The 14,431-nt window shown below is 40.7% G+C and overlaps 1 protein-coding gene across 2 annotated transcripts in view; it reads right to left on the bottom strand.

Moving 5' to 3' along the window:
• suclg2 (succinate-CoA ligase GDP-forming subunit beta) overlaps positions 1 to 12,509 on the bottom strand; it is a 106,811-nt gene extending 94,302 nt beyond the window's left edge. For both annotated transcript variants that reach the window (XM_079341284.1, XM_079341285.1), the window contains exons 1-2: positions 12,308 to 12,509; positions 11,379 to 11,554 (exon numbers count right to left, since the gene is read on the bottom strand). In XM_079341284.1, the coding sequence (XP_079197410.1) occupies positions 11,379 to 11,462 (84 nt within the window). In that variant the 5' untranslated portion in view covers positions 11,463 to 11,554; positions 12,308 to 12,509. The remainder of the gene's footprint in view (positions 1 to 11,378; positions 11,555 to 12,307) is intronic.
• Positions 12,510 to 14,431: the final 1,922 nt, after the last annotated feature.

Here is a 14,431-nt window from a genome sequence, read left to right as displayed (position 1 = left end):
TCTGTAGTGTCAAGTTTCTCTTCTGTGCTTCCCAACTTGAAAAAGGGACTGATCCTCTACCCAAAGGACTGGACTCCACTCAAACGATTTCCTTTCAATTCCTTTATTTTGAAATTCAGTTCAGTTCATGAGTTTTTAGCCTTCGGCTACTTCACTTTAAGCTTAGAAAGGTTTCCGTTTAGGTTAGGTTTAGGTTAACCGTTTAGGTTAGGTTTAGGTTTAGTGTGGATAGCCGATCAAAACGCACTGAGGGGACAATTCAAGCTGGGAAGAGTCACAAGCACCAATCCAGACAACAGAGGCATTGTCAGGGACGTAAGCGTCAGGGTCTTTCCAAGTTACTGTGTTCCTGTGAGCAGAGCTCAGAGAACTGGAAAACGCCATCAAACCTCAGGTGGACAACCAGAGAAGATCATAAGCACTACGCTTCATCGGGATGTCAGGCGACTGGTGGTGTTACTACCGGTTGAAGAACAGATGGCCAAGTCATTAAATCTTAGCTTCTAGAGAGGGATCTATAGGATCTAGGCTATATTCAAAAGTGGTGATCTCCCCCAGTGTTTCCATAGGGAAGATCGAGTGGGAGGTGTAAAGTCAAACTGGACTTTGGTCCGTGAAAAAAAACATTTAATTGAATACTTAGATCAATAAATTAAATTAATTTTAAAAAAGAAACTGCAGAAGGACAGATTTTTATTTTTGTTAAAATGCGCTAAAATTGGACCTGACCGGAAGGAACCAATGTTCGCAGCGAGCGCACCGGGGGCGTTAAAAAAGACGCGCACACAACAAAAGTTTGATAGGAGAGGCAGACACGCATGTTAAGACGGCGAAACTAAAAACCACAAACCACAAACTAACTGTGCAAAGTTGAGACTCTACAAAACAAACCAAAGAGGCAGCCGGTAAGTGACAGGCATGGACAAATCCGCGGCTGTGCCGGTGCAGGCGGCGCTGTGGTTTTTTTTTTATAAGTTATTGATAGTCTGTCTCTTTATTTTTAATGCGGCTCGTTATTAAGTTATTGTAGTATTTCTTTAATTGAGAAACCACTGTTTATAAACTTTTGATGGCGCACGCGGTAAAAAAGACGGACTTGATTGATTAATTAGTTGATTAATGATTTGACATTGTTGCCACGGGTGACGTTAATGAGGTTTGTTTACTTTGCACGTGTGATTAAAACGGAAGTAGAATATTCATTTGTTAAAGAACAGATAATTAAAATTAGTTTAAAATACAAAAACATTCTGTTAAAAACAGGATTAAAATGAGTTTAAAATGCAAACATTTGTTAAAATGCAGGATTAAAATGTGTTTAATATACAGAGAAGCATGTTTAAAGAGTAGAACATTAAAATGTTTAAAAATGTTAAAATTATTACTGCATGTGTCTCAGTTAAAATGTTTAAATTATGTTGATTTTGATGTCATGCTAACATTTTGTATTTTCTTTTTGTTTCCAAGGTTTTTCACCTAAACGGTTAACCTAAACCTAACCTAAACGGTTAACCTAAACCTAACCTAAACGGAAACCTTTCTAAACTTAAAGTGAAGTAGCCGAAGGCTAAAAACTCATGAACTGAACTGAATTTCAAAATAAAGGAATTGAAAGGAAATCGTTTGAGTGGAGTCCAGTCCTTTGGGTAGAGGATCAGTCCCTTTTTCAAGTTGGGAAGCACAGAAGAGAAACTTGACATGTAGAATCCTAACTTTTAAAGAAAAAACCCTGCAGCTAAACTGTATTCCTCATTGTGTTGGTTCATTTTTGCACATCTGCAGTACTGTACAAAAACACAATTATAATACTGGCTTTTCCCCTAATTGTTGTTTTTGTATATAGACGTTTGTATGAATGCAGTAATTATGAGGAAGGGCCTTGTTGTTTAAGATTGTAATTTAGGTCAAAGGTCGGGCGTTATAACACATTTTTAAGATTGATTTTAAAAGGTGGTACAGAGTAAGAGAACACTGCTTACGTCTTTTTCTGTCACCGCTTAGAGGGAAACTCAAAAACCCTCTGGGATCATTGTCTTATGTATTTGGATTTATTTGAGGGGTTTTTTTCACAAACAGGCAGTTTCTTTGTATTTATTCATGAACATGTTGACATTGTGCAGCTGGCTGTCCATAAAAGTGCCGGTGTAACATTTTCCCCATGTGGTTTTGACTCACAGCTCGTTTTTGTTATTTCAGGAATAGATATCGTGTATCGCCATTTAGCTAAGAAAGATTGACGTGTGAGAAATTACATAGACTTCCAGGAGCCACCAAATGGTCTGAAAGAACAGAGGTGTCAGAGAGCTACAGGAGGGCATCCTCCTTCTCAGACAACACCATACAAATGTAAATACAGATGTCATTTCAGTCAGCACAGAGTCACTGTCTCCAGAAGGACAGGATAACTTCAAAGTATCATTGTAATGTAAAGATCACCATTTGTCACTGTAAGGTAACCTCCTCTCTGGATTGCATATAAGGATTTGAAATGTGAAGGTTCGGGAGACAACGCTGCAGACTGCGGCCTCCTCTCCACGCTGCGTGTTATTAAAGAGATCTGATTCAAACGCCGAAGTATGAAGTTCTTCTGAGACTTAGCAACTCTCAACCTCACAAAGGACAATTTCCACGACACGTGTGTTTTAGTGAGGGGGGGGGGGGGGGTTTGAAGCTGCTCTCCTGGATGAAGTCCAGAGACTGCTCTCTCTGATTGATGATATGGACGACACATGCAAAGTGCTTGGTGCTTTGTGAACCAATCAATAGCTAACAGTACGCCGTTATCACTCACCAGCCTTCACAAGTCAATGAAAAAGTAACAAATGAGTTCATGGTGAGGTTTTTTTTTTCAACAGTTAAAGGGATACTTCACCCATTTACATGAAGCTGTGTATCATTAGAAACATGGTAGTAGTGTTAAATGGTTGTGAGTCCAGCCCTCATTTTGCCCTGAGACGAGAAAAATATGTTTTTCTTTGCCTGGAAGTTTTCTTCATGTGATGCAATATGACGCTTTTTGTATCACATGCAGAAAACTTTCAAGCAAAGAAAAACACATTTTTCTCGTCTCAGGGCAAAATGAGGGCTGGACTCACAACCATTTAACACTACTACCATGTTTCTAATGATACAAAGCTTCATGCAAATGGGTGAAGTACCCCTTTAATAAATGATGAATATAATTAAAGCACTATGAGGAGATGCATTAAGGCCATCTTTACTGCAGAGACTCTGAGCATACTTGAAGCTAAAGAGACCACCCCGCTCTCACAGAGGCCGGATCATTCAGTCTCCAAGGCCGGACAAAGAGCAGCTCCGTTAGGGGGAAACTCTCAGTATGTTAATCCAGGCTTGGTTCCAAAGAGACTATATGCAGAAATAAAAAGGCTTCTACTCGAGTGGCTACTGAAGCTAGTGCACATTTATAGAAGCCCTATTCATGAGGATTCACAAATCGTTATTGACCTTGCCCTGTGACAGTGAGAAAAGGCACATGTCCTAATCACTGGAGGCTCAAAAGCCCTTTGAGATCCTTTCAGGAGTGACTGACCCTTTAAGGAAAATCTAACATGACAGAGCTGGTTTGATTTTATTCCCAGAAAAAAAAAAGTAGCGCAGGAAAGGTTAAGAACTTTTTTTTTTTTTGGGGGGGGGGGGGGGGGGGGGGGGGGGGTTGCGAAAGAAAACGGTTGGAAATCAAATGGATGAACGTACGACTGTGATCAACTCCTCGAAATGTTTACTCAGGTAAAGATTAATAATGAGCAGCCACGCTAAATTTTTCTATTCAAGTCTTTTATTCAGGGCACTGTCATATCAGACTCCGTCATCTGATGATCCTCACATTGAACCAAGCATGCTGTCGAACACACATTAAATATTTAACAACCCCAGCACACTGACAGTTTCCTTGAAACTCTTCAAATAGAGACGAACCATTGTGTAACTTTAGCATAGCTTTGTGCAATGCAAGAAAAAAAAAAAATCAAATCACTACAATTTATAAATTGATGCAGATTTTTTTTTTTCTCAGTTGAGAAAAACTTTAAATCATCGGAATAAAGTGCTTAATGCTCCTTTGTGGAAAGGAGCAGTAAGCACTAATCTCACTTCAAACGGCCATGTAGCACAATTCTGTGGAATATTTACATATCACGCTGCAAATGTGTCGTGAAAGATATCATTTGAAATGAATGATCACGTCCCTGGGACGTGTGCTGGAGAAAGAGACAGGGTTGTTTTCAGCTCAAACTAAACAAACTTTGGCCCGAACAAATAAGTACGTTTGGTTTGAAAGTGCGAAGTACAGCAAGTGGACATGGGAGTTTTCCTGAGGCGCTGCATCACATACCGTGGTATCTGAAGATGTCGAGAGAGGTTAAAATCCTCATTACTCGTTACGGCCGCAGTCGAACCGCTTTGAAATGACACTGGCTTATTAGTGACGACAAATGGCTGCAGAGTTAATTAACCAGAATGCTCTTAAGGGGCATTATCAAGTGTTTAAGAAATTAACAGTTCAACAATTCTATGTAATTGATTTGTTCCCATTCAGGTTATGAACTCGTCTCCTTTCGCCATCCGTTTCGCTAACCATCCGGGGAGAATTTATAGTGTCCACTCTCCTCATGCATGAGCTCCGGCTTTAATCATAGAGAGAGCAGTGTGCAGAGCGACTGTCAAAATCCTTGCTGAACTGATTGAAGGAGAATGTTTTGGGGGGGTTTTTCTGCTAATGAGGTGGCAGTTTGCTACTTAGCTGTAACTCATAAATACAGGTGGCATTTCAATCAAGACAGCTGTAGTAAGGCGTGAGAGAGCGAGACGCAGTTAAAGACACAGAGGAGGTAAAGAAGCAGAGATGATGGGAGGTTTTTTTTTTTTTTTTGCATAAACACACCAGTACGAACGAGAGGCATTTCTCCCCTTTAAGCAAGCCATGTAATGAGAGAGCACAAAGTTAACTCAGAGGGCTTCCGTTAACCTTTTATTGATAAGTGCGAGATGAATAAAGGCAGATGGTCCACTTCCTGTCCTCAGCTTGTGCAGCGTCTGCATGGATCGGTAACATCGATGTGTTACGTTGGTAAAGTACAAGACGATTTATTTTCACATAAGTCCTATAAATACGGCTCATCCTGTAAAACACAATTAACTGCTTTTTCCTTTTCTTTTTTTCCCCCCATGTACATTCATCTGCCTTTACAATGTTACAGAGAGGTGCTTTAACCTCTTTGTAAAACCTCCTCGTGTTCAGACTACGTTCTAATGCGATCAATTAAAATGCTGACTATTCAGCTTGAAAGGGACCCGAGACGTCATTTTGCATGTAAAGGCACAAAAATATGCACTTTTGCTCTCATTACTGCTACAACACCACTCATAGCTTTGAGCGTCCTTTGCCTCTAACAAGATAAGGCTGTGGCCAGACCAATAGAGTGCGGAGAGCGAAGTGACATCTGTCTGTTAGAGAGATGGGAACGGAGCATCAGAGCGGAGGCTGAGGCGCGGGCAGCGGTGCATGGCTGCAGGATTTAGATCAGTGAGATTTGCATCATTGGCAGGTCTTTATGCAGGGCAGGTCTAATCTCCTGCAGACAGGCTTAAGAAAGCAAAAAAACCTCACTGTTGTGTCTTCTACAGATAGGGATTTGAGTAATTAGCATAATTAATAAGAGGAGCTATATTCAAAAGTGTCAGGTCTAAGGGGAGGATAACAGTAATGAGGAGGAGGCAATATGAGAGTGTGCAACTATGTCAAAGTTACATCCGTGTTTAGATTGATGAACTCGGCCACAGACATGCACTCTGCGTTATTGTGAGAAATATGATCCTTTATTCTGTATTGATTGAGCCAAGTTCCACAATATTGAATGTTTTCATTGCAGCCTGTTAGTAAGGAATGAATCAGATAATGGCTGAGGCCTCCACTAACCTGGTAATCAAGCTTTAGAATATATTTTATTTAGAGCTAATGAAGTTGTCTATCACATATTTCAGGTAGTTTGGTTGGACATTTTAGGGCGTGACTGTGTCAGCGGCCACATCAGCTAAGCTGAGCGCTGCTTGTTTTAAGGTGAGGATCCCCATGGTCTCATTCACAAGGTCTCTTCCAATTCAAACGTAGGATGCACACTGATGCGTTGGGGACCGTTGACATCAGCCAGATACCTTGATGCTCGTCGATGAAAAATGAATGTCATTAGCCGATGTGTATCAGCTGACAAATCAGACATAATCATCATTGACCCCACATCCCGCTCCAAAGCCAGTCACAACTTCTCCCTCACCTTTGAAAACTGCACTCTATTCCCCTTACCGCACACTCGCAACCTAGGCATCATCTTCGACAATAACTTAAGGTTTGACCTCCACATCAAACACATCGGACCCCCTTCTTCCACCTCAAGAACATTGCCCGCCTCCGCCCCTCACTCACCTTCTCTGCTGCAAAAACTCTCATCCATGCATTCATCACATCCAGACTAGATTACTGCAACAGCATCCTCCATGGTTCACCATCCAAACTCCTCAATAAACTGCAATATATCCAGAACTCAGCCGCACGCCTGCTCACCCACACCCGCTCCAGAGATCACATCACCCCCGTCCTCCGTGACCTGCACTGGCTCCCCATCACTCACCGCATACAGTTCAAAATCATCCTCCTCACACACATACCACTAAATAACCTGGCCCCACCTTACCTCACTGACCTGCTTCACCACCACACCCCCTCCCGTGACCTCCGCTCATCTGAAGGAAACATCCTCTCCCCACCTACGCGGACCAAGCACCGAACCTGGGGAGACGGAGCCTTCTCCATCACTGCCTCCTCCCTCTGGAACTCACTCCCCAAACCCATCCGTTCCTGCACACACCTCCCAACTTTTAAGACCATGCTCAAAACTCACCTTTTTAAATTAGCTTTTAATACAAAACTTTTTTTCTTTCCCTTCTTTTCTATCTGTTTTTCTGTCTTATACTGTCTTTTGCTGTGTTTAACTGTACATTGTGTGATTTTCATGTGTAAAGTGCCTTTGAGCTCCTGTAAAAACGCTTACAAAATATATTATTATTATTATTATTATTATTAGTTGTGTTGCATCAGTTTAATGCTGGCAGGCCAGGACACCCAACTGCAAGAGAAGAGGGGTTTTTACCAGGGAGGAAGAAACTGTGGGACAATAGTTAGTAATAATTAGTTTTAATAGTCAATCATTGAAGACCATGCTGACAGTTTGACAGTCTGTATACGTTACTAACCTGAAGCTGCTGATTGTTATAAATGCAGACGAAGTGTGTGTGTGTGCGTGTGCGCGTGTACATCATTTAGTAATGTGAAGATAACATCTTATTGGAGTCTCCGTGGCCACTATAGCAGAAGCCATGTTTACTGATCCTTGACCGCACAAAAAAAAAACATACACCGAGACTTCAGGGCTGCTTCCTCAAACTTTCTATACAATGACTGATGGTTCGAAGTCTCTATCATAAAACAATGTGTAACAAAGAGCCGTTTTTTTAAAGAAGTATTCTTGGGACTTTCACACCTTTTTTTCTATAGACAGGACAGTGGATAAGGTCAGGAGTCAGTGTGAGGCAGACTGGTGAAGACTCTGAGCACTACAGACATGGGACGCCCCGCACTTCCACATGTATACTGTTTGTTGGAAGGTCTGATTTCAAAGATGATGCAGAAGCCAGTATGAGAGCTGAACATAGTGCTCTTAAAATAAATGACAGCTGTCAGCAATCACTGACGTTGTTTTCTCAACTCGGTTTCGGCCTCACTCCCTCTTTGTCTTCATTATCCTCAACACAACAGCAGCAGGAATTAAGCTTATCGCTGAGCATTCACTCATTGCATTCCCCCATTTCAGTGGCTGCCAACATTTCCTAATGACTGCAGCCCTCCTAAATTATTGAAAAAGCCTAAGCACCTCAGCAGCTACAGAAATGGCTGTTAACCTGAGTAAAGCGATATTCAAATCCAGTTAGAGCTAACTTCGTCCTGCAGTATCCCTCGCGGGGAGGAAATGTAAATGTGCTCTCGCTGAGACAGATGGGGAAGCCGCCCGCCGTTTGAAGTCCCAGCAAAAAAAAAAAAAAAAGTTCTTGCAAGAATCGTGCTCTCCACCCCCCTCTGTAAAATATTCAGGACTGAGGCTCAGTGAGTTACCTCTCCTCCCAGTGTTTCCCTTCAAACAGCGCTGGGCTGCTGGCTTATTACTGAGCAAGAACACCTTTTTTATTTTTAAAAGAAAAAAGTGAGCAAACGTTTACAAATTCACCGCTGTGCAGCGACAGTGAAAAACAGCCTGAGGATTATCTGGCTGTGCAGACAAGAATTCAGGAGATTTGATTTATGAGAGAAAGTCAGAGACGAAGCAAGAGTGAAAGGGAGAGCGTGGAGTAAAAAAAAAAAAAAACAACATCCCACTCCCCATTTAAGAGCATCCTGGAGCTTAACCATCTGAATGTTGTGATGTCCTATGCAGCTGTCATACCGTCAAAGCTAATTTGATTCTATTGTCGAGATACAGGTCTGTCAATCAGTTTCAGACTCTGATACTGTGCTGCAGACCAGAGAGAATCCCCCATCAATAATCTTATCACCTACCCTGGGCGAGAGAGAGAGGGGGAGAGAGACAGAGAGAGAGAGACCGAGAGACAGAGAGAGAGAGAGACGGGGACACAAATGGAAGCAGGAAGGGAGGCGGATACAACAGCCATGAGTTTAAACATACACGTTTTTTTAAAAAAAAGATACTCCACTGCAGACATCCATAAATAAAACATCTGAAGAAAAGAGATCAACGTTCACACTACTACGGATTACATTAGGTGTGGAAGTTGACTTATAGCAAAGGAACAGCAAAGCAGAGTTGAAAAGACTTCTGAATTGGACAAGATAGAGGAGTAAATATTCATGATGCCATACATTAATGTGTACAGAATAATACTTATAACAAAACATTAATCTGGAGATCCTTTATTATGAGCTCAGGCTATGGTAGATTAGTTGAAATGACATCATCTGTCTGTTTTGAGTGGAGAGTAGTCCATTTCTGACAAAGGACCCTCTCTCTCTCTCTCTCTGTGTACTATTAGTCTCATCTGTAACTGCCACACATATTCAAGCTTAAACAAACCTTGCAGCTCCTTAATGCAGGCTGTCTTTAACTTGTCTTTAACAGAGGCCCCACGATATGAACGATCACGATACTTGAGTCAGAGAACACGATATTATTGGGATTATAAACATTAACGTAAGATGAGTATTATGATACAATATACTGCCATTTAACTTATTTAACTGCATCATACGTCCTCTAAATGACCTGAACTGTTAGTATTTTAGTCTAATCCAACATGTATGGACGACTTGGTTAAATTGAATTATGCAACCCCTTCAGATATTTAAAATGAAAAAGCACATTTGTTTTTATATAATACAAATCTCAATACTTGGGAGCCATGAATCCATAGAATATTGCCTCACTAACTAACCCTAGCCCTTTTCAGCTAGCACACAATTTAATATTAGTTTACATTATTATGGACAAAGATGTTCTTCTGCATCAGGCAGCAGCTTGAACTTTGTACTTATGTGTAACTTTATGTGTTAATGATTGATTTTATTCATTAAAATCTTCTTTTTAGGGAAAAGGTGAGCATGAGTTCATATTTTCTCATGAACCTGACTGTAGTCAGTCAAGTGATCAGTACGACCTCCGACCTTACAGCACTTCATCAAGCACAGTGCTTCTTCCACAGAGCTGAGATCAATGAGAACCACTGTGCTCTGGGTTCACCAGATATCCAAAACCTCTCGTTCCACTTCAAAACTCTTCAAAGTGCAAAGACAATGTGCTCCTTAAACTACGAGAAGAAAAAGATCAGGACACGGCAAGGCAGAAAATATAGGAAATATGGAAGTCTAGGACAGTCGAACTGCCATGTTTACAGTGCAAGTTTAGTGTCCCTTCTTCAATAGAACAATGTTTACAGTATCAACAGAATCCTGCTCTGTTCTGTCAGTCAACACATCTGTGCTCAGGACTACTATAGAGATACAGTGACAGGAATAACCAGATCTCTTAAACTAATCCACGTGAAAATATCAAACTTTTGAAGGCATATAAACATTTATACACCTTTCTCACTTCAATTGTTCGAACTTTTCACAAAAGCGCCGTGTGACATCAAGAGCGTATCTGACAGCTGACCAATCAGGACAAGTCAAGAAGGTGCGTGTGTACCTTCCCTAGTAATGTAAGTCCCGAGTTACCGATCCCCAAAAAGAGAAATAGCACATTGGTTGATCAGGGGCATCCCTTTTCTTAAACACAATGCAATGCAAATGCAAATGGTTGCACTGTATACTATTTTACAGTACCAGCCAACTTTATCAGAAAAAAAAAAAAAAATGACCCAAACTTCCCCCAAATACGTGAGTATTTGATGTCCCTTCCAGTCTGTTACAGCTCCGTGCACACTCATCCTTCAACAACCACCAGTTTGCACAGCTATTTATTCATTTATTTATTTGTCAAGTTGTTCTTGTCATTAGGCATAATGTGGAGAGAGAGAGAGAGAGAGAGAGAGAGAGAGAGAGAGAGAGAGAGAGAGAGAGAAAGTGTAGAGTGGCTAAAGTCCACTGTGTTTGTAGTCGAATCTTATCAGACGAAAACAGCTCACAGACATCAGAGGATCAAAGTGCAAAAGTTAACCTTTTCACTGTGGTCTCACCTGACATGAAGCTGCAGTTAAAAACTTTAAGCTTTGCTCTTTTGATCATTGCAAAGATATATTTACATTACTTGCATGTAAGCCTGTGAACATGTATGTTATGTTATTAATAAACAAAACTAAGTTTCCACATAGTCCACAATATAAGTAAGCTGTTAAACAAAATATGGCTAATAAAAAAAAGGACAATGCAAAAACTGTGACAAACATGTTTTGATTGACTTATTAAGAATTGTTAATGCTTATTAAATTGCATATTTCACACGAAGGCATCGAGTAATATCATGTTCATGTCAAGGATGACAGATAAACAGTCAGTAGACATTAGTTAAGACTTAAGTTTTTTCTCAATAACGATTTAACAGTGGAATTGTGGGAAAACAGAATACATTCAGGATGCAAGCTCAGTTGAGCATTTTAAAGAGTGGTGTTACGAGAGCAGAGTCAGGGCTGACACATGTTCAACTTTGAGCTGTCAGACCTCTGTCTGCTCACACATGCTAACATGCTAGCTCAACAGTTACACAAACTCATCCCTGAGACGACGACAGCGGGCACGCCACAGCAGAAAGCGCCCGTCAGAGGGGGACAAGCATTCTTAATCATGTATGCTACAATTGTACCTTAAGTTTATCCAGAAGTATGTTCTTTGTGGTTGTTGTCCTCAGCCCTCTAGCTGCAGCCTGTGATGCCATGGATGCCGCCATATTGACACGGAAGACTTACGTAGGATGACGTCGAAGCATGTGCGCCTCTACACTTGAGCAAATCATTGGTCGACTGGCAGGCGTGGGCGGTGCTTTAAAAACACACGTACACAAGTAGAAAGCATAGACTGTAAAAATAAAGTCCTAAATTCAGTTTTCACGGTTTTTGTACATGCCCTGTACGGTTAAGCTTTTCAATTGAGTTGAAGCGTGGTGTGGAAGAGTTTTCTTTAAACAGTTATTTTTAATTAATATTCAATTATAATTCAATTCAAAATGTCATATCTAGTAAGTCCAAAACATGCAGTGATGTCAACAACCCTTAATAACAAACGTATCTTTGCCCACAATTAGACAGGAAAGATGAAGGGGTGAGAAAGTAGAGTGAATGGATGAGAGGAAGAGAAAGGAGGGTGGGTCAAAGAACTGACAGATTCTCATGTGAGCTGTTATGTATGTTAAATATTCTTCTATACAGCACTTTGCTCAGCACTTAAGTTGCTTTAAAGTGCTAAACAAGTAAAGTTGGATTGGATGTGGTAAATTTTTTTAATGTCAAATTGATTACTGATTTACTTTACATAATATATTTCAGCTCCTCACTATTTCTTTATTATAATATACAGAATATATAATGTACATATAATATATAAAGATTTATTATTTTATAGATATATAATTTTGTTGTTTAATGTTCATAATGGTAAATCGACTTGAGCTTCTATTGCCCTTTTCTAGTCTTTTGACTGTTCAAAGTGTCTCGATTGATGGTGGAAGAACAGGGAAGGAGGACCCAATTGCAGAAAATAAAAATTTATTAAACAAAAGACAAAACAAAAACTTACTTAATTAATAAATCCAAAACGTTCTGAAAAAAAGAAGTCGAGCAAAAACAAAGAAAATCCAAAAACCACGAGGAGAAACACAGGGAGCAGGGAGATGAAACAAGCGGCCACAACAAAAGACAAATGACAGACAACGACAGATACACATGAAAGACTAACACTGGAAAAAACAAACTGACGACCAAAGACACAGACAATGAACCAACAAGAGACTGAGGGAAAACACAGACTAAATAGACATGGGGTAATCAGATGCAGGTGAGACTAGTAAGACAGGTGAGGACAATCAGGGTAATCAAAACAGGAGGGAAACAGAGCAGAGAACACAAGACCAGGGGTGCATCCCAAGTGTCTTATTTGCACCGAGTGTCCTCCGAGTTGTCTCCTCCACTTGCGTCTTAGTCCCGCCCACCAGAGATGCACGGAGGAAATGAAGCCGAGGAGAGAGGACCGAGGAAATCAGCTTTAAGACACATGAGACGTTGTTTCCTCGACAGCGTCACATGAGGTGACATCAGCTGATCACGTTCAGCTGTCAATCAGCCGAACAGCTGTTTGTCCACACAAACACGCACTGTATTATTTCTAATCAAACACAGTTACAATGATTAGTGTATTTACCTGATAAAAAAAAGACCTTTCAAACCAAAAGCACAGTTACTACTGACTAAAAGATTTCATTTTGAATTGTCTATAATTATTGATTATTATTAAACAGTTTTGACTTAACCTAGCCTGTATTTAGACAACGAACTCTGTATCTTATATTTATGTGTCAGGATACTGAAAATGATTGATTAGAATCTAAATGATGAAACGTTCAGAAGATAAATAAGTGAGAATATAAAACAGACTCCTCTTCGTCAGACTCTTTTTAATCCCAGCTCATCACAGACCGACTCTTTACAAACTCACTGATGTTCATCATCTGTTTAAATGTCCGACGCTCCGTTTAGCCTCTTTTTAATGTCCGTCTTTTCTCCGGTATTAAACTCTGCTCATGTTGAGGAGTTTCACTGAAGTCTGATCTTGTGCAGCGTCCAATCAATAAGTGATATACGAGAAGGGGGCGTGTCTGTCAGTGAAAAGACTTCCGTGAAGTCAGCTCTCATGTCTCCTTGGTCATCGCTCCTCGGATCAGCCTCCTCTCTCCTCGATCCGAGGTACAGCCCCCTGGGGTACATCCCAAGTGTCTTATTTGCAGTCTCCTCGGCACTCGATCCTCGGCCGAACCGGAAGTAGTTCCAAAGCCGCCATGTTGAGGATCGACCCAAAGCTCTTATAGCGAACGGAGGAGAGAGGATCGAGGAGAGAGGAGGCTGATCTGAGGAGCGATGACCAAGGAGACACGAGAGCTGACTTCACGGAAGTCTTTTCACTGACAGACACGCCCCCTTCTCGTATATCACTCATTGATTGGACGCTGCAGAGGATCAGACTTCAGTGAAACTTCTCAACATGAGCAGAGTTTAATACGGGAGAAAAGACGGACATTAAAAAGAGGCTAAACTCAGCGTCGGACATTTAAACAGATGATGAACATCAGTGAGTTTGTAAAGAGTCGGTCTGTGATGAGCTGGGATTAAAAAGAGTCTGACGTGAAGATTAACAACCAAATATGAAGCTCTCTAACTTCTATAAAATCAATACATCCTTCATGTTCTGTTCATCATCCCTCAGACTGTTTGAATGTCTGATGATGATGAGGATGACAGTTTGATGAAGAGGAGTCCGTTTTACATTCACGCTTATTTATCTTCACAAAGTTTCATCATTTAGATTCTAATCAATCATTTTCAGTATCCTGACACATAAATATCCGTTTATAAAATACAGAGTTCGTTGTCTAAATACAGGCTAGGTTAAATCCAAACTGTTTAATAATAATCAATAATTATAGATAATTCAAAATGAAATCTTTTAGTCAGTAGTAACTGTGCTTTTGGTTATGAGTAGACTGCAGGTTGTTCTTCAGGTGTTTTAACACTGTAACTGTGTGTGTTTGATTAGAAATTATACAGTGCGTGTTTGTGTGGACATAAACAGCTGTTCGGCTGATTGACAGCTGAACGTGATCAGCTGATGTTGCGTCATGTGACGCTGTCGAGGCAACGACGTCTCATG

This window comes from Symphodus melops, assembly GCF_947650265.1.
Source record: "Symphodus melops genome assembly, chromosome: 4".
In the NCBI taxonomy this organism is placed as follows: Eukaryota; Metazoa; Chordata; class Actinopteri; order Labriformes; family Labridae; genus Symphodus; species Symphodus melops.
Note: the sequence above shows the minus strand (reverse complement) of the source record. Positions and strands in the feature narration are given on the sequence as shown.